Here is a 27244-nt window from a genome sequence, read left to right on the forward strand (position 1 = left end):
CGTCACTCTACATGCGCCCGCCGGCCGCCACGAAGCGGTCGTGTGACTCGAATGGCGGCGCGAATTTCGCGCCGCGAAATGCGGATTTATTGTTAGTCGATTTCGTACAATGGGAAATTCGTCCGATAACGTGGCGAATTTTCAATTCGCGAAGGACCTTATCGAGATTTCTCCTTTTCCTATTCTTATACTGCAACGGACTTTAATCGAATTTTCGTTACTTCTTCTCTTCTGATTTTATTCTCACTGTGAGATTAAGAGGCCGATTTTGTAACTTTTAACGATATCGTTACATGTATCACTGCACAGCTATTATATATGTATACAAAAAACTTGAACAGTGATACATAACAACATCGTTAAAGTTACAGAAAAAGCTCCTAAACACGAGTATCTTTTATCTTCTTCGGTTGATATTTTCTTGATTGTTGATTTACACGAGTTGTCGTACAAAGGACATTTATTTACACGAATATATCATGCGTGATTTACGTGCTTTACTAACCGCAACCGGAACGAAAATTAAGTTTGTTCGACATTCGATGTTTGTTCCTGGACACGATGCCAAAAAAATCCACGCAAAATACCGTCACGAAAACGATTTATCGAACTGGAAAAGCAAAAAGACACACACATATACACAGTAACACGAACGAAAGTGAAATGGGTTTCACTCTGAATTGGACTTTAAATTGTCATGGTGGCGACGCCTGGTGACAGGTGTGTAAACTCTTCTTCGATCGAGATCGAATATATTGGTCGATAAAAAACATATCGGTAAAGTTGCTCATTTTTAATTTTCATTAAAAAAAATTAATAAATACTAAAGTAGAAAATAATTTTTGAAATTTAAGTCAAATATATTCTATTTCCCCAACCTTCCTACAATTTTGTATAAATCGCGATAATTGATCGTGCATAAATAATGATATAATTAGAAAATATATTCTCTATAAATGTCACTTGAATAAAAAATTGGATTAAATAACTCACTAATATAATAAAGTGGTCTACCCACTTTATATGAAACGTTACATAACTATCGTCGTGTCAATGTATTATCAAACTATTTCCGTACAATTATGTATAATGTGCATAACTCTTCATATATATATATATTTAAATTACACCGCAATCCTTATTGCATATTTATATAATCAAATTCAATTGCAATTGGAGCAGGTAGAATAACTAGTTTTATATTTCATCTTTGAATTTTATATTGCATATCCATTTTAATCATTTCGCACGCACATGATAAAAAATTAAATTACAGTTTTTCTTTTTTCAAACTGCTCGATCGAGACTAAATAAAAAAGCTCTACAAGACTATCGTTCCTAATAAGCAGTCGCGTTTTTCCTATTGCGAATTTTGCGATTAATGCCTGCGCGTCATCAATAAATAATATGCTAATTTCACTTTTTCCACAAAATGCGACAAGGCGATTGGTGCTGATTCGAGCAAGTCCCGGATATTCGTAATAGAGCGTGATGCAACCACGCTGGTGTAACAATGACGTTTTAAAGAAACATGAATGCGCGCATCACGATAAAAGGCAACACTCGTCGATTGTAAAAACCACCTACGATAAAACTAATAAAAGTAGGCGTGCGATCGCGCGAAAAAATTCTTTAAACACAACTGTGGTCATAAATTTGACAAATCAATCTCAATAATTCGTTTATGACACGATTGGACATAATACGTTTGTTGTCGAATATCGATACAATAAGAAAACGCGAATAAAAGAGAAAGAAATTGTCAGTTTGTTATAAATTACTTATTTTTCTATAAATTGTTACATTGAAATTGAATTCGGAGAAATAGCAGAAAGTGAAAGACATATGTAGATTTCTAGCTGCATGGACTGCATAATCTTAAATAGATTAGAAAATAAAAAAGATAAAACAAAGTTTTTAAAAAATTAAAACAAAATTACATAAGATTAAACTACACCTTAATTTCTGAATAGTTTCTCTCCGCAAATGTAATAGACATAAAAGTTTAAATAATACATTCTCTTTGCAATTATATAAGAACTATATACTCAAAAAAATAGTCTTGCAATTACAGCAAAAATGTTCTGGATGCGAAAAATTAACCAAGGTAGATAAATGATTAGCAAAATAGTAATAAATTTTAATTGTGACATCTAGAAATCTATCTACATTAGCAAAATATTTTTTTTAGTGTATTATTAAATTTTCATAGATCACATATTAATAAAAATCGATCATATATTATCATTGTAAATTTCATAAAAATTATTTTAATATAATTAAATTCGAAAATATTTTGGGAAAATGCTACACATGTATTTATATCACAATTAAAAAAAATATTAAATTTATTATCATTTAAATAATAATATATTTAAGAGAAATAAGTTCATTTCTAAGGAACGTATGTTAAATAACCATTTATAATTGGTCTTGTTGACATTGGTCTTTGTGCATTCGACAACAAACTTTATCCGTGCACTCATATCTTAACGATGACTAATCATACTGCGTGTTATTATGTTTATTTGTGTTTAAGACTCGTCAATTGCATATGTATGCGATGTCTTCTTTTGCAGATATGAAGAGTATTTTAAAAATGTCAGTCTTGAGTTATATTAAAATTATATTAAAATTATATCTTTATCATGCCATCATATTTTCATATATATAACTTTTCAATTAATTTTTAATGAATTATCTTTATGAAAAAAATAACTTTATAAGATATTTTTCCATCGATCTAAATCTAAAATAACGGCTATAAAATTATGAATTCAAGAGGATTTTGAATATTTATTATTTGTTAATACTTATATTTTAATTATTAAAACAAATAACTTTAATTATATATAAAAAAAAATATAAATATATTAATATATAATTATATATAGAATCATATATTAATATATGATTATACAAAAATTGATTAACTGTGTATTTTGTGTATTATAATACTATTCTTGTCATCACGCTTCTCAACAAGGATCATATACTAATCATTTTGTTATGACTACTAGAATTCGAGACATAAAGTGTTTCTCACAATATTGTAGTACATACGGTCCTTATCGGTGTGCAGATCTCGAGTTGCAATGGTTAATTAACATTTCATTCAGGATATGGTTAATCAAAATGTATATGAGAAACAAAGAGAAATCTTTTGCAGATACGAAGGCCAAAGCTATAGAAATGAAACTCACATATATGTGTATGCTTTAATCTTTTCATTCACATCATGTCTTGTGTGTGTGTGTGTGTGTGTGTGGTACATTTTTTGAAAAAGCAATAACAAAAAAGATATACAATCATCAAATTGCCAGCGGAAAAACTGTATAAAATTCTATTATAAAAATTAGAACCTTTTAAAAAGAGTAAACTCTAGAACTACTTAAAAAATATATAAACTCTATATGACATTTTACAAAAATATTAAGCTCTTCAGAAATTGTGCACGTATCAGTGTGATTATATTTATATTGTCATAATTGTCATAATTCAACGTCAAAAAATGTAAGTAATAAAATTTAAACGAAACAAATAGTACTATAGATTTCGCGAAATTATAATATATTAAAACAACTATAAAAATTATACGCTCTCAAAAATATTGGAATAATTCTACTTTATGTTTATGTTTCTTTTATGAACAATAATCTTTATTTTTTGCCATTAATATTATGAAAGTAATCACATATTAAAACTACATTTTAATCGCACCTTGTATCAGCTGTTCGACGATACGAACCGACTATAATTGTCACTATAGACTTAGTAAATATAAGTTGTAAATATAGATAGACATATTCCATCTCAAGTGTTGCATACCCAAAGTTAGAAAGAGAGAGTAATGCTTCACCAGTTCGTTTATCTCTTTTCAATTTGCTCTGCGAGTAAAGATACAGATCTCTCATAGAAATCGAAAGAGGAGAGCAGAAAAGTTTATCTTTATATATACCTGTGATCCCCTCTACTCTCCGAGAGAGAAGACTAAACTTCCGAAAGCTGTATTTCTCCTTCTAATTTCAGTGCAACGCTTGATGCGCAGTCTATGCTTATTACGTCCATGGTCGTCGCGCATGCGCGTGGCGAGCCCTCGGTTGCCGACGTTGGCGACGTGAGTTTCAGGTTCGAGCGCGGAGTCGGATGACCGCGAGCGAGCGAGGTGGTTGGTAGTGCGTGCGTCTTTGGTTCGTGTGATGCGTGAACGTTAGTTTGTAGTCGACGCGTCGCGCATCCTCGTCGCATTATCGTCGCAAAGATTGCGCGACGCTACGGCAAAGTTCTACGCGATTCTACCGAGTGAATCCCTAACGGACGAGCGGATTTACGCGCGTGCGTAACCGAGCCAGCTTTCGAGATGTGGAGTCCGACGCACGTTCAAGTGACAGGTGGGTAAGCGACGTCGCGCGAGTGGCGTGAAATGACGCCCCCTTTATTTCGATAGCAGATACGGTCGAATGCTTTGCGGATGCATCGCGACGGTATGTGTACCGTAAACACGATTACCGCGCAAGTATATGCGTAAGGTTACGTGTCCTCGCTCGGAAACTAGGCGAACGAAAAACCTCGTCGCGCTGCTCAGGAATGTATCCGTTGTTGTCCGAGCCCCGGCGACGCAAATGTCATTTCGTATTCATCACGCATCTATCGCTGAACGTTTACCGGGAATATATTCGTGATTATATCGCGGTGTTAAAAACTGAATTATTATAACAATTAAAGAAAGAAAAAAAATTACGATTTTTATTTTAAAATATGCTCTAAATCTTTCTATAAAAGAAATAAACATAAGAGATTGAAAAATTTTTCTTATCAATGACAGATAGAGCTCAAGGTTTTACTGATGTTAAGCGATGCGTCATATGAAAGAGTACGAGATAATTTTATTTCGTATTTGAGATTATGTAAATTTTTAAAGAAATATTCTCGAAGTTTTTATAACAGATATGAATAATAAGTAGAAAGTTTTAATCTCATTATAATTTTATCAATAATATAGACAATGAATCTCAAGATTTAGGCTTTTATGTGTTAAATATTAAGATATTATTAAAGAAAATATTCTAAAATATTATTGTCCTCATTATCTTAATTAAAAAAACATAATAAAGAGTGCGGAGCAGCGTGGCGCATAAATAAATGACACTGTTCTGAAATATGTCACCGAATCATCGCAGTGCAACGTATATTTAAGCCGAGAATGCATCATTCAAAAGTAATTTTCCCTTTTCACAATGTGTTTAAAAGTAAACCTCGATTTCATTTTATCACGCGATATACTATTTTTAAATTTTAAATTGTATAATTTTCGTATAATTTCTAAATCTCATATTTTGTACATAATATAATCCTCTTTACAAAGAAACACCATGTAAATAAAAAATACATATTTCTCGATATATTTTTTATTAAATTAATTACTTAAGATACCTCTCGATTTACGATTATTTCATCAAATCATTAAGTATTAAATTACTGCATATTATAAATATATATAAAATAATAAAATTAAATTAAATTAAATATATTTAATATTAATTACTTATTCAATATTTAATTTTAGTACTAAGTTTTTTTTATTAAAGCTATTGATACGTGAAATGATTACAATTAGGCAGATTAATTGAATAATTTTATATTATTTATACCTTTTATCTCGATTTTTATCTCACAATATACTTTCTTCTTTTCTTGAGATTACTATAAGAAAATCGACGCACGTTCGTCGTTAGTTTTTTTGTATTGATTGCAACGGTTTCTAGTAATGGTTTCGATTAACTCCGACATGTAATTAAACACGATGCAATTTTGCGAATGCATTGTTTTACTAGAGATGGATATAGCTCATGGAAATATATCGATTTCACTTTTCTCTAGTGAATATTTCATTGTCTTTAAAAGAGTTCATTGTGTGCGTTTCAATCTGTATGATTAGGAAAATTATATATATATATATATATATATATATATATATATATATATATGCTGTAATTAAATATATAAAAAAAATATATATATATATGTCGATCATGATATATCTAATGACTCATCTTCCTGCTATTCATCGATTACATATATATAATATTACGATAAAAACACATTATCTCTATTCAGATTTAATTCGTGAAGAAATTTGTCCAAAATTTCCTCTCTCTTTTCTTTTTCGCTTTTCTTTTAGGCTCACTCAAAACTTCGAATGACTCACAATCAGTATGTTTTTTTTTTTTTTTTACTTTCAATAGATTTAAGGAGTCTTTAATTAAATTCTGCCATTCACCGCGAAACTGATCGCAAGATAAAAAGTCTTGTTATCGAGAGTGCGGCTTAATTCGCGAAAGTGTGTGTTCGTGTTAGACTTGTCCTCTTAATTAGCACGTACAAGACTTTTACCTTCGGGCGTTAACGGGTTCGTCAAATTAAGAGTTATCGAATCGCCGTTGACACACGTGTATCACGTGTATACGATGCGAAGAAAAACCAGATGTCCGATCATGTCATCTGTGCTCGAGTTTTTTGGCTGAAACCGAATGCAAATCCAAATATCATTTCTCAGAGGAAAATACAGACTTCCCTGTTCTTTAAAGGAAAAATTAAGATTGATAATAATATTTGTGCAGCAAACTATATATGTATTATAATATTTATGAATTCTCTTTTTGCTGCTGGAAGAATCATCGAGTGACAGGTTTCTTCTATCTCTTTCATATCTCGATGCAAAATAGGCGACGCGTGAAAGCATGTTTAGCGGTTATTCGATGTTCCCCTTTCTAGCTCTACCAGACGAGTAAATCTTTAAAACTCACCATATTCAAATAAGGAAAACCTTTGAATCTTATATGCTTAATAGTCCGTTCCATTATTATTTTCATTGAATAAAAATAAAATTATTTAACTAAAATAATTTAAGGTGCAGAAAATTTTTATCAAAAATAAATATAACAATATAAAATATGTAGTATAAAGTTAATGCGATTAATTTGAATAAAATTTGCTTGTGGAATCTTTTGAAAAGACTTAAGAAAGATCGATTACGACGTTACGTGTCGGTTACGATGGCGGATATACGTTGTTCGGATGCACAAAGCGTTGAAAAATCACTTATATCCGGGTAAACGGTATTTGGCTGCGGTTTTATCGCGGTAAGAACTTTGAATCCATCGACTCAGGGACTGCGCGAGACCATGGAGGAAAATGTGCAACGAGAGAGTCGGTACCGCTGGTTCTTCTCGATGTGCGAGAAATCGGAGAATATGTACCTCGTCGTATCTCACATTCATTACAATTCATCGCCGTTGCACGTGTGAGAACGAGGAAATGCCTCCTACAGTTATTCGGTAACGCTTCGCGTTAGAACTAACGGATTATAATTGGAAGAGACGCGCGGGCTTCTTCCTTTTTATTTAAAACGTTCACTCCGCGATTATTTTACGAATATTTGCATGTCAGATTTTCCGATTCTGGAAATGAGGATGCGCCTGTAAAAGTTAATGTGTCACGGCACAGTAACTTAAGCTGCGCACAAAGATTAATATCGAGAAAGCGATCGAACAAAATATCCTCTCGACTTTCTGTCTTAATCTGTCGTCATTTATTATTTTTTTTTTTTTTTTTTTTTTTTTTTTTCGGATAAAAATATATATTATTTTTTTTCAGTATAAAATCATAAAATGTATAAAATATACGCAAACAATGAGAAAAAGTCGAGAGATGATGGCTTTTACATTTTTAGCGCCATGGAATTATTGAAAAATCTTTAGGAATGATGTGACCATGTGAATTTATTGTTTAAATCGTATTTCGCGAAGCTGCGCGAAATGATTTGATTGTTAAATGACCTACGTGGAATTTCTTGATTACAAGCTATAAAGCCACCGTTTATATGTATCTTGCGTGCAATATTCAATCAACTCAAATAATTGACAAATCTCTCATTTGATTAGATCTGACGTTATTATTAATCATCAATCAAAAAAATTATCTTGCAACTTCAACAACAATTTTCTAGGTGTAAAAAATTGACTGAAACAGATAAATGATTAACAAATACTATGATACTGCATATATTTTGCACTTAATGAATTTAAATGACAGAGACAGAATTTATATCTGTACCATTAGTGTAATTTAGACAGAAAATTTTTCTGCAATGCCTATCTTTAAGGCCTCAATTCTCAAGGACAATTATATTTGTGATTAATCTTTGGCAATGGGATTTAAATTTTCTAGAGGTATTGCTAGAATATTGCTGCTATAAATTCTATACGTGACAAACAATATTTTAACAGCTACAAAAAGTAGCGATAAATTTTAATTGAGACATCTAGAAATCTATCTACATTAGCAAAATATTTTTTTGAGTGATCATTTTATTAAATAATAATTAATTAAAATACAAATTTTGTAAACACACATATGAATTATTTTATTACATGTATAATTGATACTTTCTCTTCTCTCTCTCTCTCTCTCTCTCTGTTTCTCTCTCTCTCTCTCTCTCTCCCCCTTATTTCCTCTTGCTATTATATTTAATTATATCGCGGTAATGCTAAAAAGATTAAACAACATAAAATAATTAAGATAACAGAATGATTGGTTTCTCGTAATCGCGAAACCGATGTAATGGGGCGGTAACTGACATATGTAGCTTTTACTCTGATATAAGCGAAAACGATTATGCGCGAAAGCTATGACGTGAGGTTTTTCTCGTAAACGCGCAAATCGAGGAAAGTCGATTGAAGAAAAAAAAGTGGATGCATTATAAAGAAATCTCTATTTTTTCACCCTGACTTGTAACTGCTTTTTATGGCATTAATATTTAAATTCTATCGCACGCAAAGGCAAATATTTGAATATGCATTTTTATGTATATATCTGCTTATCTAGTTTGTTACGAGTATATCATTAATATTAATAAAGTTTGTGAAGCATAAATCACGATAAAATAATCTGTCCGGTTGGCAATTTATTTCGCAAGAATGTACTTTGAAATGTAAACATATTGGATGGTACGAATTATAATAATACGTAAACAATATATCCTCTTACAAATATTTGTATTACACCTAACAGTTTTTTTCATTTATTTACAGTTCAGAGAGCCAAGGACTTACTGACCAAAGGGAAACACAGTGAGTACTGTATATATTTTTAGTCCTATTACACCAAAATTTTTCCCGCGTCTATTTTTAAAAAGAATAACAAAGAGTTACATTAAATGTAATATTTAAAATATTTGAAAATTAATTGAATTAAAAGGAAGATCTCTTCAATCGTTTGATGTCGCTTCGACGTTTTATGAAGCATCTTGTACAAAATAATCTGACAACCCAGTTGTCATCTGTTCTTTCTCCCTGGATAAAATGATTTGAAGATTTCGCAATAAACCAGCTGTCACTCAACGCGACACACACATCGTCACGTTTCTTACTTACCTACATGTTACTACGCGTGTTCGCGCGATACCGTATTCTGCGGCTATTTTAAATCATGAATCATTCGGTTTCTGTTAGCATAGCGTTTGCAAAACAATATACAAATTCACGTCATCGTATAAACAAACGTGTTACGCCAGCCTTGAATTTCGTCCAATACGAATATAGAATTTCTTTATCTCAGCAAAATCAAAATACGCAATATGATTTGTCGTAAAATTTTGAATCAACGATGATTTCTGCTGGAATTAAGTAATAAACGTTGAGTTTTGTTGAGAAATATATGCTTACAATTAGATAAAAAATGAAGATGTGTTATAATAGTAATTTATCAACGAAGCTAGAAAATATGATATAGCAAAAAAAGAAATGAAAAGTGTTTACAGTATAGAATGGAATTACAAATAAGCTAGGTATTTGAATCTTATCTTGTTTATCTCGTAATTTAAAGAAAATAATTTTAAAATATGAAAGTTTCGAAGAGTAAAAAGTGGAAAAAAATACACATATTTTTAACGTGAATTTGACAAATTCTGCATAGCTGTGTCTAATACGATGAACGTATACTGTTTATTAGCTTCACGATGTAATAATTAGTATAATTGTGTGCGCGACGAGTTGGTGATCTCCCGACACGCGTCCTCAATGCACGTTGTGACATTATAACGTTTATTACCTGCAACTTAAAATAAGTGAACGCAGTACTGTTATGAAAGAACATACATTGCAAATAATGACGAGTTTGCATTTGTAAAAATATACAAATTAAAAATTATTATATTAAATATAAAATTATGTCATCCGATCAAATTATACTTTCTCATTCACGAAAATCAAATTAAATATCTACATACTTATATATAAATTATTGTTATAGTGAATAATATATGTCAACAGCTTTCTAACTGACAATGAGATCGAAAGTTGAAATTAGATGAAAACTGATTTTTTTTTTATCGAGTTAATGCTAAGCACCTCTTTCGCAATAGTAGAGCCTTTTTGACATTAAGAATGAATCTTTTTATCAGGTCAGACCTTTAATTCCCGTTACACACGTCTTGTTAATATCCCAACCTTTTGACTGTTCGTCGCCCACGCGAAACGACACGCCGAATTGTGATTGTTATGAATGCAGAGACCAACGACTGCTTCGTAACGATCGCCCTCGGTAAGGAAAAGTACCAGACGTCAGTGAAGGAGAAGGCTACCAAGGACGTGGAATGGCATGAGGAATGCGAGCTACTTATACCAGAGCAGGGAAATACCGCCGAGATCGTCCTCACTGCCTTGCATCGCAATTTCCTGGGTGTCGACGAGTTCCTCGGCACCGTCAGCGTACCGCTCTCGAGCTTCGACGTGTACGAGAGGCCCAAGAACAGATGGTGCGTCCACGATAACACAATTAATTGCAAATTGCGTTTTATGCAAATCTGTTAGAAAAAATTGCTCGGAAAAAAAATTGCCGCAACCATATCGCTATCTCATTAACCGCCTACACTCCTTTTCTCTTATTAATATATGATAATTTATCATTTACTTTGCGTGGCAATACATTTTTGGATATAATTGACTATTTTAGTACATTTTTCTTCGTACTTTATACGATTTCCTATAATTTTTATTCACTTATATAATTTATGTCTACTTTTCGAGATTTATCTCTTTTCAAATAGATTCACATTGGTTTATAAATTTTTATATCATTTATTAACATATATTAAAATTTTAATAATTATGGTTATTCGATTGTGTAAAATATGTTTTAAAAGAGCATGCATATTATTTATTTGTTATCGTTAAATTATGAAAGAATAAATGTGCTTGTATTAGGTACACACTTAACAGCAAACCAGGCAAAGAGAATACGAAGGAAAGAGGCGAGCTCGAGGTGAGGATTGGCTTTATTGTGAAGGCTGGAAGTCTAACTGATCTAAGTAAGAAGGAGCGTCACAAAAGTTCCTTAGGCCAGTTGTCTACAGCTGCTCAATCAATCGGTGGTAGCTTACTTAGTATTGGTAGTCTCGAAAAACGCAAGGGTCTCAAGAAACTGGCCAAGTCGATTGGAAACAAAGTCAAAGGAAAAAGCAAAAATCGACTCGATGGAAACAATCTTGATGAGAAGGAAGAACACCAATTCAGAATCACGCGCCAGGAACCGGGTGAGGCTGATCCTGGTGTCATTAGCGAAGACGAAGACGAATTTACGGTAAATAAAATCAAGTATATTTTACATGTATATTTTAATTAAATAGCGTTATTAGATTTTATATTATATTAAATTTAATATTTGTAATTATACCCTGTCATATTAATTCCGACGTGAAAGAGTTAATTAATTTTATTATTTCTAATTTTGCTGTACAATTATGATTGTAAAAATATATTAAAAAATCATGTGTAAAGAGCAGAGAAATATTTAAAATAAATTTAAAAATAAATTTATCTATGTATATTTATCTGTTGGAAATAGTTTCCAGCTAAAAGTAGCATAATTTTAATTTGTTATAGTTTGACGATCTGTCTCATAAAAGCTCGGCCTCGTCGCTGAACGCACCCATAACAGGCACGAATAGCGGCAACAATGGAATTCCGAATGGTTCACAGAACAATGTCTCCAGCGAGTTGCACGTGCCACCAGCGCCAATTAACGCCGCGCCAAGCAAACCTCCACGATTTGTTATGAGCGCATCTACTACGAACCTGTCAAAGGTCGACAATTTGACGAAGGACGACGAGTGGGGTTTGAAGCTCTACGGCAAGCAGGCGAGCAGCGTACCTAAAAAGTAAAGTCATATTTATTGTCGGGAGAAAAATAAAAAAAAGTATACAAAAATAGAAAGAACAGGAGAGAACGACGATTCGTTTTACTCGATAAATGTTTAGCAATAATAAAATTGTTACGTGGATATGATAAAAATATAAAATACATTTATTTGTAAATAAGTCGTATGGAAATAATAAAACAATGTTGTACGTTTTATTCTTATCAGATGGGAAGCCAAACCTAAGATCGTAGTGGACGAATTGCAAGATAACAAACGCGATGCATCGCCCATGCGTTCACCTTCACCGGCCGCATTGAGATTGAAAGAGCCTCCGGAACCGCTAAGTCCGGCGCCGAGAGAGATCCTTCATCCAAAGAACAAGGAGTTCTTCGCGAGCAGAGAAAAGCTTGTCGCGAGCAAAGAGAAACTCGCTGCAAGTAAAGAGAAGCTCGCGAAAGATGACAAGTTAAAGGACAAAAAGGATGACAAATACGATCTGCGAACTTCCAAGGAAGAGAAGCAAAAGAAGGATAAGAAAAAGGATAATAAGGAGAATAAATTCAAAGACACTAATGATGAGAATCATTTGTCTTCCGAAAGGATTATTATCGGCGGCGAGGACGCCGTTAAGAATGCCGCAAACTCTAAAAGTCGCCTGCCGCACGAGGTTCTTAATCAATTCGAAGGGAAATCGAGAGAAGTAAATATATTCCGATGCATAAAATGTTTCTTTTAAATCAATTTAATTACTTTAAAATTTTATTATTTTATTTTATCGAATAGCACTAAATAATTGCCATTTTTTCATCAGACAAATTTTTTATCAAAACATTCCATTTGTAGGATATAATAGAACTGGCGTTGCAACTGCAAGGACAAATCACGGAGAAGAACAAGAGACTCACCGATTTGGAAGATTATATTGATGCGTTGCTGTTACGCGTAATCGAATGTTCGCCGCGATTACTTCAGAATCCATATCAGAGGCGACTGTCGTCCCCGGGGAATCAGTAAACCATTAATCCTTAATAAAAAAAGCTTTTCTGTTTTCATTTTGGAATCCACTTGAGGTATATTCCTTTTGATACCTTAGTGATATTTTTCTCGAGACATGACTGACGAGTCGCAAATGACTATTTGTTGTATTACCATCGCTCATAGTTTTCTTTGAGCTACGGCTTAAAAAAAGTATAAAATGTCCTCATAGGAGCATTGCATATAAAATAATTTGTTTTCCCCTGTATTTATTTATAATTTATATTTAATGCCGCGAAAATAATTGGATTATAGAGATACAAGTAAGAGATAATAAGTAAATAGTAATTTATTCAAAGTTCGAGTTAATACTAACGATATGAACAAGATGAAATGCCAGTTAGAAATGAAATTCGCACTATAATTCTCTGTCTTCCCAGTATACTGAACCAAAACCGTGATAGTATGTTCGAAAGTTTGTATTTGTTCGCGATTGAGATTTCCGTCCAATTGACAATTTGCAGGGAAACTAACGAACACGACGACTGTATCTCTTTATTGCTAACTGTTATTGTAAATTATCTAAGAATTTTTTATAAAGTAAGACTTCTAAAATAGTGCTAATAGAAAATAGAACATAAAATTTACACGAGCCAATGTTCGACTAAAAAATGTGCCTTCTGACTTAAATATATGCACTTATATTGATTCGGATCATGCCTTGTTGATTAGAGCATTGTTTAATCAAAAGCATTATTAAACAGAGATATAATATTTAAATGTTCAACATGTTATATATACAATATAATAAATTTCAAATGTTTGAAATGTGTTGCACGTTTTATATTACATATTTTAATATATATATATTTAGAATTAATAACTATGTAATATTAAATAATTTCTATTTTCCTATTTTTTCTAATTTTTTTGCGCGCGTGTATGCATGTGTGTGTAATTATGTGCGTGTATATTTCGAATAATATATATATATTATACTAATTTTAGATATTAAAAATTTTTATAGATTAATGAATTATTACAATTAATTTTATTCAAATAATTTAGATACTATTTCTCTATACTAAACATGTTAATTAATATACAAATTTTTAATATGATTTATAGTGTTTTAATCGATTTGATATTTTGAAAATCGCAATTAATATTGTACGAGTCTTGAATAATGAAACATGTCGCACCTGATTGCATATTATCTGAAAGTAAATTTTGCAAGCAACAAAAAAAAAACAATTATAGGTTTCTTTTTCATTTTTGAAGCCGTTATTTTTTTTACCACTACTTTTTCATTGCACGTTACTTTTTTATTTTTTAGAATCCATGAATATCGACGCTAGATATGTATGTATCTGTACATCGTCATTCTCTGTAATTAATTAGATATCATATGTTGCAAAAGCATAAAAGATCAAGATATCGAATTTCCCGCCAAACCAATAACCAATGTTTTTAGGTCAGTCAATAGGAATATCCGGCGTAATAACTTGCGGCGTTGATAGTTGGTGGCGCTCGAGATGCAGGTAGCGTGATAGAGGTGATCGACGTGATCCTCCGGCCTCCGCGTGTCCTGTGTGCGTGATTCAGGATTAACCCATCGCAACGATCACGCGACAATGACGGACGGCACTGGGAACGAGGATTCTGCAGTTTTTAATTCCATATCCGGTAAGATATCGACTCCACGCGATTCCCCGATGCACGATACCGGTCGCGAGAGGTTAGAATTGGTTAGAATTGTCATGGATTTTGAATTGCAGCGGGTCTTTCGGATGAACTCGCGTCTTTCAGCTCATAAATTTCAATTATTTGAGTTAATCTATCTCTGGCTCGGGTGAAGAATTTACTTAGATCACGATCTGCGTTAATATTATTTTTCTGACACGTTCGTCCGTAATTGATATTTGCCTTTACACGCGTATACCATGTGTTCTTTATTTCATCTATTTGCGAACTTATAGGAGTATAATTACATTTTTTTACTGTAACATAACAATATGAAATATTTCTCTGTATTTTTCTCACTGAAATAAATACTTGCAGATCCAGGTAAGGCAACTGCGAGTACAGCCGGTCCTGTAGTTTTGTATTCAACTGCACAAGCATGGCGAGCTCAATTCTATCGCAGTCTTACCCGTACCAATTTTTCGGAATCGTCGGACGAAGAGGACGAAGAAGATTTGTCTCAATATCAATTTGAAGACGATCTGGAATATCTCAGATCTCTCGATCCGAGAGATTGGAAGGATCAAGATCATTATGCTGTTTTAGGCATAAAAAATCTTAGGCACAGAGCAACGGAAGATATTATTAAAAGAGCTTGTAAAGTATATTTTTTAAAAGAATAGATATAATATTAATTAGTATATTGATTCAGTATTGTTCAATTTGGACATATCTACTTTGTTTTGCAGATAAACAAAAAATATTAAAACATCATCCCGATAAACGAAAGGCAATGGGCGAGGAGATCCGACCAGACGATGACTATTTTACATGTATAACTCGTGCCTGGGAGACTCTTGGGAATCAAGCAAAGAGACGAAGCTACGACAGTGTAGATCCTTACTTTAATGACAATTTACCTGAGGAGAAAGACTGTCGAAACAATTTCTACGAAATACTGGGTAAAGCCTTTAAGGAGAACTCACGGTGGTCTGTAAAGAAGCCAGTGCCACATTTGGGTGGACCATACATGCAGCGAGAAAAAGTAGAGGAATTCTATTCATTCTGGTACGACTTTGATTCCTGGCGCGAATATTCGTACCTCGATGAAGAAGATAAGGAGAGTGGTCAAGAGTAAGTACAATAAGTAATGAGATTTTTCTTTACAGAAAATTACAAAATTAGTTTACGACAAAATTAATTGCAGTCGGGATATGCGCAAATGGATCGAGAGAAAAAACAAAGCCACGAGAGCGAAACGAAAAAAAGAAGAGATGGCGCGAATACGAACTTTAGTAGATATGGCTTACAATATAGATCCTAGAATAAAGAAATTCCAGCAAGAAGATAAGGATAAAAAGAATGCCGTAAAGAGGGCAAAGCAAGAAGCGGCAAAAGCCAGACAGCAGGAGGAAGAAAGAATAGCGCGCAATGCGGCGGAAAAGGAAAGATTGGAGAAAGAAAAAAAGGAATCTGAGGAGAGGGCAAGGCAAGATGCGCTGAAACAGGAACGGGAGATGCAGAAAAAGGCATTGCGCAAAGAAAGAAAAGCGCTCAGAGATTTCTGCAAAGTGAACAATTACTTTGCTCAAAATTCAGCAGAAAGTCTCCGGCATATGGAAAGCGTGGAAAAGATTTGCGAGCTGTTTAAGCTGGTGCAGTTGGAGGAGGCGATGAAGAAATTACAGACCGATGGTAGAAACGCGTTTTTAAGCATCATTGAAGAGGCGGAACGGAGAATCGAGGCGGAACGCCGTGTGAATGTGATTAATAACGATACGAAAAACATGCCTGAGAAACAAACCAAGACCTGTACCGCGCCCTGGAGCGAGAACGACTTGCAACTCTTGATAAAAGCGGTCAATCTATTTCCCGCCGGGACCAATCAACGTTGGGAAGTGGTCGCGAATTTCATTAATCAGCACAGCAGTTCTACCAGCGGAGTTACACGCGATGCCAAGGAGGTCTTGGCGAAAGCCAAGAGCCTACAATCGACCGACTTTAGTAAATCGAGTTTGAAGGAGCAAGCTAATAAAAAGGCCTTTGACAATTTTATCGCCGAGAAGAAGAGCAAAGACGCGGTCGAAGAGAGAATGCCAGCCGTCACAGAACGCTTGGATCATCCAATTGCGAACGGCATCGCCGCTGAACCTAAAGAAATAAAAAAAGAATCAACACCGTGGACACCGGGCGAACAAAAACTTCTTGAACAAGCCTTAAAAACTTATCCCACTACAGTCTCAGATAGATGGGACCAGATCGCTGCATGTATACCAACCAGAACGAAAAAGGAGTGCATGAGGAGATATAAGGTAAGCATTGAAAATAGAATATTTCATAATATTAAATCATGTTATTATAAACAACCAAGAAATAGCTTTTTTAAAATAAAAAGCAAAAAAAATCGAAATGTTTTAGATAATAATATATTAAACATATGTTGTGATAAAATTTTGAGTTATAATACACGCTTCTTTTCCTTTATCGTAGGAATTGGTCGAGCTCGTGAAAGCGAAAAAAGCAGCGCAGGTGGCGAAATAATATTAGCTGCATGCTAAGCTTGAAATTTTTCTCTAACTTATTGAACTCTAGTTAAACAAGCAATTTCGATATATGGCGATGAAGTCGTTCCTCGAGATAAGGATTTCCTGAAAAAAAATCAGGGTTTCCTTCCGAGAATTATAATCGAAATTTAAGGACTGGACGACGAGAACCTTAGCTTACTCATTGAGTACCAGTTCGCGTGTATACCTGTGCCTTGCTACAGCCGATACGTGCACGAGTTAGCTGCACGGCATACACAGAAATTTGATATTTTGTTGGATGAATTCTACAGCACGTTTTAATTCATACGCGCTGTACTTGTAATGTACCTTTGAAAAACCGTGCTGCTGCCGACCATTATTTCCGTTGATAAAACTTATAACTTGAGAGGGTCTCTTATGTACAGCTTCCATTTTGCAATATGAATCTTCGTGAGCGATCTATACTTCGTGCTGTAAGTACTGTAAAATAAAGAGAACCTGCTACTGGACAACAATCGAAAAAGTACGATGGACTTTATAAAATTTATTTACGTTTAATTAATAAACGTGAATGTTTTGAAAAATACTCGTTATATCCTTGTCGATGAAACTATACCCGTAATTCCGTGAGTACTTAATGAAAAAAATCTTAATTAAATGTTTATATACATGAATTCTCTCGTCATAATTGAGGAAATATTTTTAACAAAGAAAAGTATATTATTAAATAAAAAAAACTATTTCTGATCTGATTTGTTAAAAATGGGATACTCTTCTACAATGCTATAAATTAAGTATGCTTGCATTTATACATATATATATTATTGGGGATATTTGTTATTGCAAAGAAGATAGTTACGGCTTTTCGATTCATTGAAACGTACGATAGTATATAACGTTCAAATAGAAAAGCAAAAAGAATTGATTAAAAAATGTAAAGAAATGTTAGCAGAAAAATTAATTTCTATATTTTTCTGTTCAAAAAAAAAAAATTTGGCAGAAATTTTGTATTAATTAAAATAGAGAGTGTAGTCACCCTGCTATATTTGGCATAATTTGGTGAATAAACTTTCGATTTTATTTCCTATTTTTCTCATTTTATACTTCAACATTCCAAATTCATAATTCATATTGAAACATATAGCGTTACGCACTGCTAAAAACTTACAAACGGCGAAATATAATTAAGACGATAACGTGGCTTTTGATAAAATGTATTTAACTAAAATCTGACAAGGTAGAATATATAATTATTGTGCATTTTATTTTGTTAGCGTTAAACCTATTCGTGTCTTTTTATGTCATACCCGGCATGTATCACTCTACCATTATTATTTATTGTAATTAATATATATTACTCGATGTATTAATATTAATTCCCGACTATTAATATCAATTTTATTTCGTATACGTATGGATCATATATTTACGTGTAACAAATGGATTAGGAAACGATCTAGATACAGTAGTAGAGATGTGCGATTGGTCCTGCTGAATCCTGCATTTTCGGATTTTCTACACGTTTAAGAAGAGAGAAACATACATATAAATATATCTATATTTAAATATTATACTTAAGAGCAAGCGAAAAGTATTTTAGGAGTAAATTTTTCAAGAAATTTTAAAATTTTTTGAAAATTGATTTTTTTTTTAAATCTCTCTCAACTGATTAGTTAAACTTTTTCCAATCGTAAACTCGTAATTTTTCTCTGGGTTTTAATATTTACAGTATCTCTCAGCTATATATATCCTCCCTAATAGGTTTTTATTCAGTCTCATGAGATTAAAAATTTTGGTCTCTATATTCAACTATTTTCACGCGACATATATTTATAAATTCTGTAATATAAGAGGTGTTTTGTGCACATCTCTCATATATATATATAAAGTATATTTTATCATATATATAAAGTATATTTTATCATATACTTTATCTTGTATTTCTACTCGCGATACATTAAGAACTTATGAAACTTCAATATGCGAATTTTGTGCCATTTTAAAACAATATAAAAAGACAACTGTCGATAAAAAGATGTCATATTATTAGAAAGATGTTGAAAAATTAGTATTATACTGTATGTAATCAGATATTTTTGCAAGCAACATAGGTTCTTCCCATTTAAAGCCGCGGGCGATCAATGTGTTGTTTTGCTTTATAATATTTAATTGCTAGACGATTATTTCCAACAACGATCTTTTTTTTTTCATGGAAATTTTCGATTTCTTACATTCCTGCATAATATGAGTGCACGCGTATATGGAAACTATAAGCAAAAAAGATCGATTGCACGATGTTTAATTGCTATGACAATTTTTATTCAGACATCATAAGATATAAACAGACTTCGGATTTTTAAACATTAGTGGTTCTGGACCGTGGCGCTCCATTTATTCTTTTTTTGTTTTTTTTTTTTTTTTTTTTATTTTCTGTTTTTATATTTCTTTCGTCTTCCTGAGAGAACGAAGAACAGACGGCGATCTATATTATTTTACAGAGCGTAAAAAATTCTGCCGCTACTTGTGGTCATGTTTACGGACCCGTAGTCTCTGTGATTTTTACACTTACTGCGCTTCGGTATCATCTGATTTCTAATTTGGCATATACATATGTATATATGTGTACGTACTATATATATACATATATATATATTTATATATATTTCGCAAAATAACGCTTTCACTTAAGTATGGAGATTAAACGAAAGAAGGGAAGTAGACACTTAAGTGAAATCAATATACAGAGCATCAAAATATTAATTGGAAATTGTAACGCAATCGAAAGGGAATACTAAAGATAAGGGACGAGAGAAACAAACCCTCGAGACCGTTCGTAAGAACACGCTCAACGAATCGGTTGTCAGTGCAAGCGAGAGCTTTTTGGCTTATAGTGTTCAGACACAACGCGCAAATCACGTACAAAATGATTGACGTAAAAAGAAACGTTTAAAACGGGGAAAATATAGATCGATACGATACTCGGCTGTGCGTAGGAGAAATTCGCGAAGAAAAGGTACGCGAGAGAGAGTGGAATTTCGCAATTGGTCGTAGGCAAGCCAAGAGGCTTCCGCGAAAAACGTGGTTCTGAAAGGTATTTCGAACTAGTAAGTGTCAATAGTAAAACCGATTTACACAATCGTTCCGATCGTGTGTTCGCTCGCGATCGGCGAAATTCGAGATCCGTAATATCTCTTTGATTAATTATTATTAGAGATTCTAATTGGTTCTAGACACACATGTTCTCTTCACATGTTGCGTGTTATCTTTTTTTTTTTTTATTTTTTTTTTTTTTTTTTTTTTTTTTTTTTTTATATACTTTTGCTTTTGTTTTTACAACCTGTGACACTGTGCGTACAAACGGGAAAAATCGAAGCTTTTACGCGACAAATCTCCAGAACCACGCCGATTGACAAGTACTTATAAAATTTACGAGAGCTTAAAAATTTGTCAACGACTATATAAGTTAACATTTACGTAGTTATAGTTTAGTATCTATGCACACTTCCGCGTAATTTCCCAATGTCTCACACATACGTTTCTGCGTATCCCAAAGTCACTCGAATGACACACATCGATAACACAGCGGTTTCTACATGTATTGCGATCAGGTTTAAAAATCTGAGATTGTATTGTTGCCGCGGCTGCGATACGGCTCTCTATCGGCTGCGTTCTTTGCGAGTGAGCTCTTTGTGCGTGAATGGGGACTCGCGCAATTTCCAAACGATTTACTCAATTTTTTCACATTTCTTTCACAATTTTCATCTTATTTTTACTCGTATAAACTTTAAATTAGTATAATATTATATTTAATATATGCAAGAAATTATTAAACATATATATTCAATTACGTCGAAATCGATCAATTTAGTCGAAGTCGTTTTATCATTTTAATTTTGATTTTTCGTCTTCAACATTATAAATTTTTCACACGCTTAACATTTCAGTCACCGTCATTAATTGTTTACAATACAATAGGGTATCGATAATAATCGAATATGAGTGCACCGCTCGATTAAAAAACAGTACTCGCTTAACATTCGCCTCTTGAAAATGGAACCGTAAATCTTTTGTGAAAGATGCGTGTTCCCCGCGGGAGATTATTAGACTTTGTTGGAAATATCTATAAAATAACTCTCTTACTCTCCCTTTATAAGGCTCTCTGTATCATTGAGCATGCACTTAAGTGGGTGTAATCGTGAATTGAGAGAGAGAAAGAGAGAGAGATTCGACGATCGGTAATTCGCAATCTATTTATAATTTTTCGTTTCTACCGTTTCGTCACGTATCCTAATATTTTGACGTAATAAAAATGTATCGAGAGTCTCACCGCGTTGTTCCTTCATGAGAAGGTCTTGTCTATCCATTCACACTCTTATATTCTTACTCCTGTTTGTTTGTAGATTGCCATATATATATAATCTTTCGAATCTCTCGCAGCGTTAGTTTATCGGCCATTCATCCTCACGCATCTCAGCGGAAATATACGCGCGCAAACGGTGTTATGTACACAATTACAAATACGAATAATAATATCTATATCGTCACAACATATCGCGTCAGTAGTGTACAACACACTCGACTCGCAGCTCTCTCTCTCTTCGCGCAATAATAATTCGCAATAATAGTCGTTTACTTTGTCTAAGTTGATAAAAGTCTTTCTCTGGTCCGAAAGAAGTTATAGATACTTAGGCACTTGTTATCTCGTCTAGAATCCATATATACGTACGAATCATGAGTGGTAATTATCATGCTAATAACCGGCAATCATCAGAACAAGGGCAACGAGAATAATTAATAACGAGAACGATAATAGTGATTAGATTCGCCGATGTGCTTTTCGCGCGTAACATGGTTCGTACTTTTCACCCTCTTTTAAACCTCTATAGCTTTAACTTTTTTTTTTGTTTTTAGCGAATCACAATTTGCTCGCTATGTTTAAGAGAATTTATCCGATAAAAAATTATAAAGAGTAAATAGAAAAGTTTTCACCGTCAAGTTTTACATTTACTCTTATAATGAGATAATGATGAATGTTTGATAAGTGCCATAAAGGGTTAATAAATGACGAGTCTTGTAAAAGAGGGTTTTAGATTGCTAGAACAAAATAGACGAATTAAAAGAATTGGATTCACTTCTGTAAAATCGTATTTTTAATCTTCGACATGAGAAATTTTGAAAATTTTGAAAATTCGAGATTTTTTAATTTCTTTGTTTTTTTTTTAAAGAGTGCCAATTAATCAAATATGATGTAGCACTTAATTAAACATGAAATAGTATTTTAATATATATTTTGAAGAATTGTTTTAAATTTTGCGATAACTACTGCAATTTGCTGTTCTCTATAGAGAACTAAAATATCAATTTTCAAACTAATTATTAAAAAGTCGAAAATAAAATTATAATTTGAAAGAATAAAAATTCTTATCTTTTAATTCGTCTATTTTCCATTATTGAGTGCACGCGGCGTTCGTCGTGTCGTCCTTTGTCAGGACAAGTCGAACCGAAAAACGGAGATTAACGTTAAACGGGAACAATGGTAAATCTCTAAAGGACTGTTTCTAAGTAAAGTAAACTCAATTCCGTCGGGAGCTCGGGTCCTCCCGAGATGCTTCGTCAACTTTAGTCTCGCGATTGTTCGACGTCGAAAAGACGAAGCTCCGCGTACCGCAACGATTCGTCTCGATCATCTTGATCTGTCGCGTTGCGGCGAAAATATATATTCTAAGAATTTATTATATATATTTTATTCCTGTGCCTAAAAACGCGCGATCGAGCGTGACTTGATCCGCTCGATCGAAACTCGCACGAATCTCGATACGAAGTATCGAGCCAAGTTAGGAATCAAGGCGACTCAAAATATGTGTCGGATAAAACACTCACGCTCGGCTAGAAAATACTCGCTCGAACGAAAATACATGGTTCATTGGGCCCGAGCGTATCGCAGGATGAACATCTTGAGCGTCTCGAGCTGCTACGTCTTTGCTCCCTCTCTTCTCCCCTTCATTTCCTCCTTCAGACTAAGCCGACCTTTTTTTTGTCCTTCGAGTAGCATTTCTCGAGATCCGCACCTAAATATGGCTATAAATATTCAGAACAGTTCAAAATTCGTCCTCTTCGGGACAACAACAATTACGACGGTCGAATCGCGCGCAGTCTGAATTCATCCAACTGGCGTGATCGATTCAGATTTCACTGGTGACTTCATCGTTACTTCATCGTAACCGACGGTCCTTCGGCGACTACTCCCGTTCGGAGGGAGTAGCAGTTTTCGGGTTACGTGGACGACGTTTGCGTCGCGAGCGAATTCTCGTCCTGCTAGGACGGTGGCTGTCGCTGTTCCTGTTGCTGTTGCTTCCGGCTGCTGCTACGATTACGGTAGCCGGAGGACTGTAGCTGGCGATAGACGGGCTGGCCACTCGGCTCCTGCAACGGTTGGTAACCGATCCCAGTGTTTTGGTGCTGTTGCGGTTCTTGCTCCTGCGGCTCTCCCACGTTCTGCTGCAACTGATAAGACAAGGGCTGACCGCGTCGTTCCTGCAGCAACAGTTGATGCGCCGCGCGGTCCATCTCTTCGCGCGTCATGTCCAACGCCTCTTGCATCTCGCGCGATGTGTACCGCACAAAGTCCGGATCGCAGTACTTGCCTAGACCTTGTTCCACTAGAACCTGAAAAGTGCGCCAACATTATTAGAGGTTGAAATAGTACCTATTAACACACATTATACGTACAATATAATAGTATATATATAATTTGACCATTGTGTTCCAATTAATTCGAATACTAATTATATCGTTAATAAGTTATTTTAATTAATTTCTGTACTCCACTTGGAGATAAGTTAAAATTCGTTAAATTAAAAAAATTAAAATTCTAAACTAAAACAATAGATTAAAATATTTCTTAATAGAAATAATTGCGCTTTAGATTCTAAAAAGACGCTTAAATTCTCGAAATTCTCTAATTTTTTCTTCTAATTTATTAACTTTTAATTTTGTAATATTTTTCAAAACTCACCCGACCGACGAGGCTCTCCGCGCTTCCGATGACCTCGAAGTTGGGCTTCCGGTCCGCGGGACTTCCGGGCATGCTGTGGGACAGGCGCTCTGCGCCGACGCTTCCGTTACTCTCTGCGGTCCAGGAAACTGACGAACGAGGAGAGGCGTCAGAGTGTTAGCTCGAATAAATCACGCCCTGCCTCCTTATCGCTTTCGATTCACTTTTGCCAAGGCTTGTTTTACATTAGCGAGAATAGCGAACACAAACCGACACATGACAGTTTAGTAACACATGACTGTTTCTTGCAAGCATCGCAAAATTATTAGGTGTAATCAAGTTGCAGTTAAGGAAAAGCGTTAGGTGACGAGTCCATGTTAGGATATTAATTCGAAAGCTGACAGAGCGCGTGCTTCGAGCAGCGATTGACTACCTGAGCAACACTTTGCTTCCCCACGTCTCTCTTCGTATATTCTTGTCGGTTCCTCTTGGATAATTTCATTTGCCAAGAGATGCAGGTGCAAAGATTGAAAAATCATCGAATGAAGAATGATTGTACCTCAAACTGTTTGATTTCGTGAATAAATTTGTTACATCAATTTTCATTCGATTAAACATAATTTTTAAACATCAAAATAAATATTAATTATTAAACTTGTTTTTTACAAGAATAACAAAATATTTAATTAATATGTGCTTTATAGATATCTATTATTTTTAGAAATGTGAAGAAATTAAAAATTGCAGAAAAAATCGAAATATATAAATATATGTGTGTAAAAAAATTTTAAATAATTTAATTAAAATAACAAACAATAATAAAAACCTATTTTGCTCGTGTTTGAGCGTGCATCGATATATCTTGATATTAATCCTTTACGATCGACAATGTTCATAAATGCAACAGTATTAAATATTTTATTTCATTTTTGTCTCAAACATATATTTTTTTCATGGCATACAATAAATCATAATAAAATATAATTTATATTTCACTTTGATTGCATGTAATGAAAAAAACAAATATCTGATAAAGAAATCATTTTGATTTCGTTTGAAAAAATGATATATATTTTTGCAGCACGCATATCTGGAGAGTATGTACCGCTGATATAAAATACGATCGCAAAGGATTAAATCGCGTGCGTTAATCACCTCTGCCGTGGTAGGACGCTCGGTGCGTTAAGCAGGAAGCGCAGACACGCCATTGTCGCGAGTCCACGTCGGCGAGGAAGCCGGCCACGGCGATGGCCTGGTTCTGCGCCATTTTCAGGCCGTTGGCGATAGTGCGCGTGCCGGATCCCGACGTAGCGGTACCGGTCGCGGACCCCGTCGTCATCGTCGCCGTCGTTGTCGCGGCGACGGCGGCGGTTGGGTCGCGGGACCGGAAGCTCGCCGGGGCCGACTTGCCACCGGCGGTCGCAGCGTCACGACGACCCCTGGACCGGCGCTTCGTCGATCGGCACGATCGACCCAGCACGGTGACATGGGGTTTTCCTGTCGTACCTCGCACGACGCCACCCTCCGAATGCGGGTTCCACTTGGCGGAATCGCTCGATCCGCTTTCCGTTGACATGTCCTCGTCGTCACAGTCGTCTATGGCTGCGTGCGAGCGGACACGGGCACGATTTATCATTGACATATCAAGCCTACATCTCTCTCGTCCGTACATTAATCTTATTAACGCGCCGTCGAGATATAAATGTGATTTTAAATTGAAATGTAATTTGGACGTATTTGTCGATAAAAATTATCAATTGCGCGCAGTCGGAAAAGAATGGCAGTTAAACCATCAAATGAATTACATTCAAAATGCCAAGTTTCCCGTAACAATATTCTGTTATACAGGGGTCCTGTAATTGGCGAAAAACTTGCTAATAGCAGATTCTTGAGATCATTTGGAGATGATTTTTCCTCAGCGAAAATTTCGAGGTGTCTAATAATTTCCGAATTATAAGCGATTGAAAAAAAGGCGCTTTTCGCAAACTAAACTTTTTGGAGTTAAAAAATTATCAAAATTACATTCTCCAGTTAATTTCAGACAGAGTTTACTCTAATAGAATTTTAATTTAAAGCTTAATTACAAAAATATATAATAACAAAAATGGAAACTTGCAAAAAATCATGACGTCCCTCGAGATTTTCGCTGAGGAAAAATCGACTCCAAATGATCCCAAGAATCTGTCATTAGCAGGTTTTTCACCAATTACAGAACAACCTGTATATCACCTTCTATTAATTTTGTAAATTTATGTATTTTTGTGCATCAATTAGTTTATTATTACTAGATTTTTTTCTCTTTATTTTTTTATGCCAATTAGTTTTAACATCAATATTTCTATGGTTTCTCTCATTTACGTTTAAGAGAATTTACTTTCACTAAAATATAAGAATTTAGATTATTATAATTCAACAAAAAAATTAATTTCTTTTTGAATTAAAAAAAAAGATCAATTCCTGTAAGTTTTTTTTAATATTGGATACTATTCCTCCAAATTTTTTTTTTACATCACGATATTAAGAAAGCTTTTTTAATATATTTTAACGTGTTATAAAACTACCTTAACGTAACTTGTTGGAAAAGTTTTGTTACAATCCAAAGTAGTTAAGTATACTTAATATTGCAACGAAACTTTCCGATTAAATAATAAAATACATTAAAATGATTTTTTTTGCCATTTCAACAGGAAATTTCTCAAAATTTGTTTACAGAGTCACGTGCTGGAGACATTTCTAGATCAAAATAGTATTCAATGTAAAAAAAAAATTGCAAGAAATAATTATTCTTTTTTTTTTTTTTACTGAATTACTGTAGCAGCCGTCCTTTGCGTGAAGACAATAAGAACGGGGACGTAATCTTGACGTGAC

General features: G+C 34.0%; 3 protein-coding genes across 10 annotated transcripts in view; 2 read left to right on the plus strand and 1 right to left on the minus strand.

The window, feature by feature from the left end:
- Nucleotides 1-682: 682 nt before the first annotated feature.
- Nucleotides 683-14206, plus strand: Rip11 (Rab11 interacting protein). 2 transcript variants are annotated; one of them, XM_072900713.1, is made up of 7 exons: nt 683-720; nt 9073-9131; nt 10570-10816; nt 11265-11640; nt 11943-12217; nt 12425-12899; nt 13043-14206. In XM_072900713.1, exons 1-7 carry the CDS (start codon nt 698-700, stop codon nt 13211-13213), a joined length of 1626 nt encoding a protein of 541 aa, XP_072756814.1. In that variant the 5' UTR covers nt 683-697; the 3' UTR covers nt 13214-14206. The 2 variants fall into 2 exon arrangements, with proteins under 2 accessions (XP_072756814.1, XP_072756816.1); XM_072900715.1 differs by lacking the exon at nt 683-720 and adding an exon at nt 4129-4391 and having other exon boundaries at nt 9093-9131.
- Nucleotides 14207-14691: 485 nt separating this feature from the next.
- On the plus strand, nt 14692-17966 carry LOC140670152 (dnaJ homolog subfamily C member 2). The gene is made up of 5 exons (XM_072900712.1): nt 14692-14860; nt 15236-15514; nt 15607-15991; nt 16065-17169; nt 17348-17966. The coding sequence occupies exons 1-5, from the start codon at nt 14809-14811 to the stop codon at nt 17396-17398; spliced, it is 1872 nt and encodes a 623-aa protein (XP_072756813.1). The 5' UTR covers nt 14692-14808; the 3' UTR covers nt 17399-17966.
- Nucleotides 17967-19679: 1713 nt separating this feature from the next.
- The window catches only part of Ca-alpha1d (Ca[2+]-channel protein alpha[[1]] subunit D), a 68807-nt gene continuing 61242 nt past the window's right edge, over nt 19680-27244 (minus strand). For 2 of the 7 annotated variants that reach the window (XM_072900706.1, XM_072900704.1), the window contains 3 exons: nt 25532-25978; nt 24398-24525; nt 19680-24048 (listed from right to left, as the gene is read on the minus strand). In XM_072900706.1, coding sequence (XP_072756807.1) covers nt 23698-24048; nt 24398-24525; nt 25532-25978 — 926 coding nt within the window. In that variant the 3' untranslated portion in view covers nt 19680-23697. The other 5 variants (XM_072900705.1, XM_072900710.1, XM_072900709.1 and 2 more) reach the window with 5 other exon arrangements.

Source organism: Anoplolepis gracilipes, chromosome 10, assembly GCF_047496725.1.
Source record: "Anoplolepis gracilipes chromosome 10, ASM4749672v1, whole genome shotgun sequence".
Lineage (NCBI taxonomy): Eukaryota > Metazoa > Arthropoda > Insecta > Hymenoptera > Formicidae > Anoplolepis > Anoplolepis gracilipes.

Bases quoted from the DNA above. Each gene is read 5' to 3' on its own strand.
- Rip11 (XM_072900713.1), top strand. From the start codon at position 698: ATGGTGGCGACGCCTGGTGACAG. The intron at 721-9,072 runs GTGTGTAAACTC...TACACCTAACAG, and splicing joins GTGGCGACGCCTGGTGACAG to TTTTTTTCATTTATTTACAG. The intron at 9,132-10,569 runs GTGAGTACTGTA...TTATGAATGCAG, and splicing joins ACTGACCAAAGGGAAACACA to AGACCAACGACTGCTTCGTA.
- LOC140670152 (XM_072900712.1), top strand. From the start codon at position 14,809: ATGACGGACGGCACTGGGAACGAGGATTCTGCAGTTTTTAATTCCATA. The intron at 15,515-15,606 runs GTAAAGTATATT...TTTGTTTTGCAG, and splicing joins AGATATTATTAAAAGAGCTT to ATAAACAAAAAATATTAAAA. The intron at 17,170-17,347 runs GTAAGCATTGAA...CCTTTATCGTAG, and splicing joins AGTGCATGAGGAGATATAAG to GAATTGGTCGAGCTCGTGAA.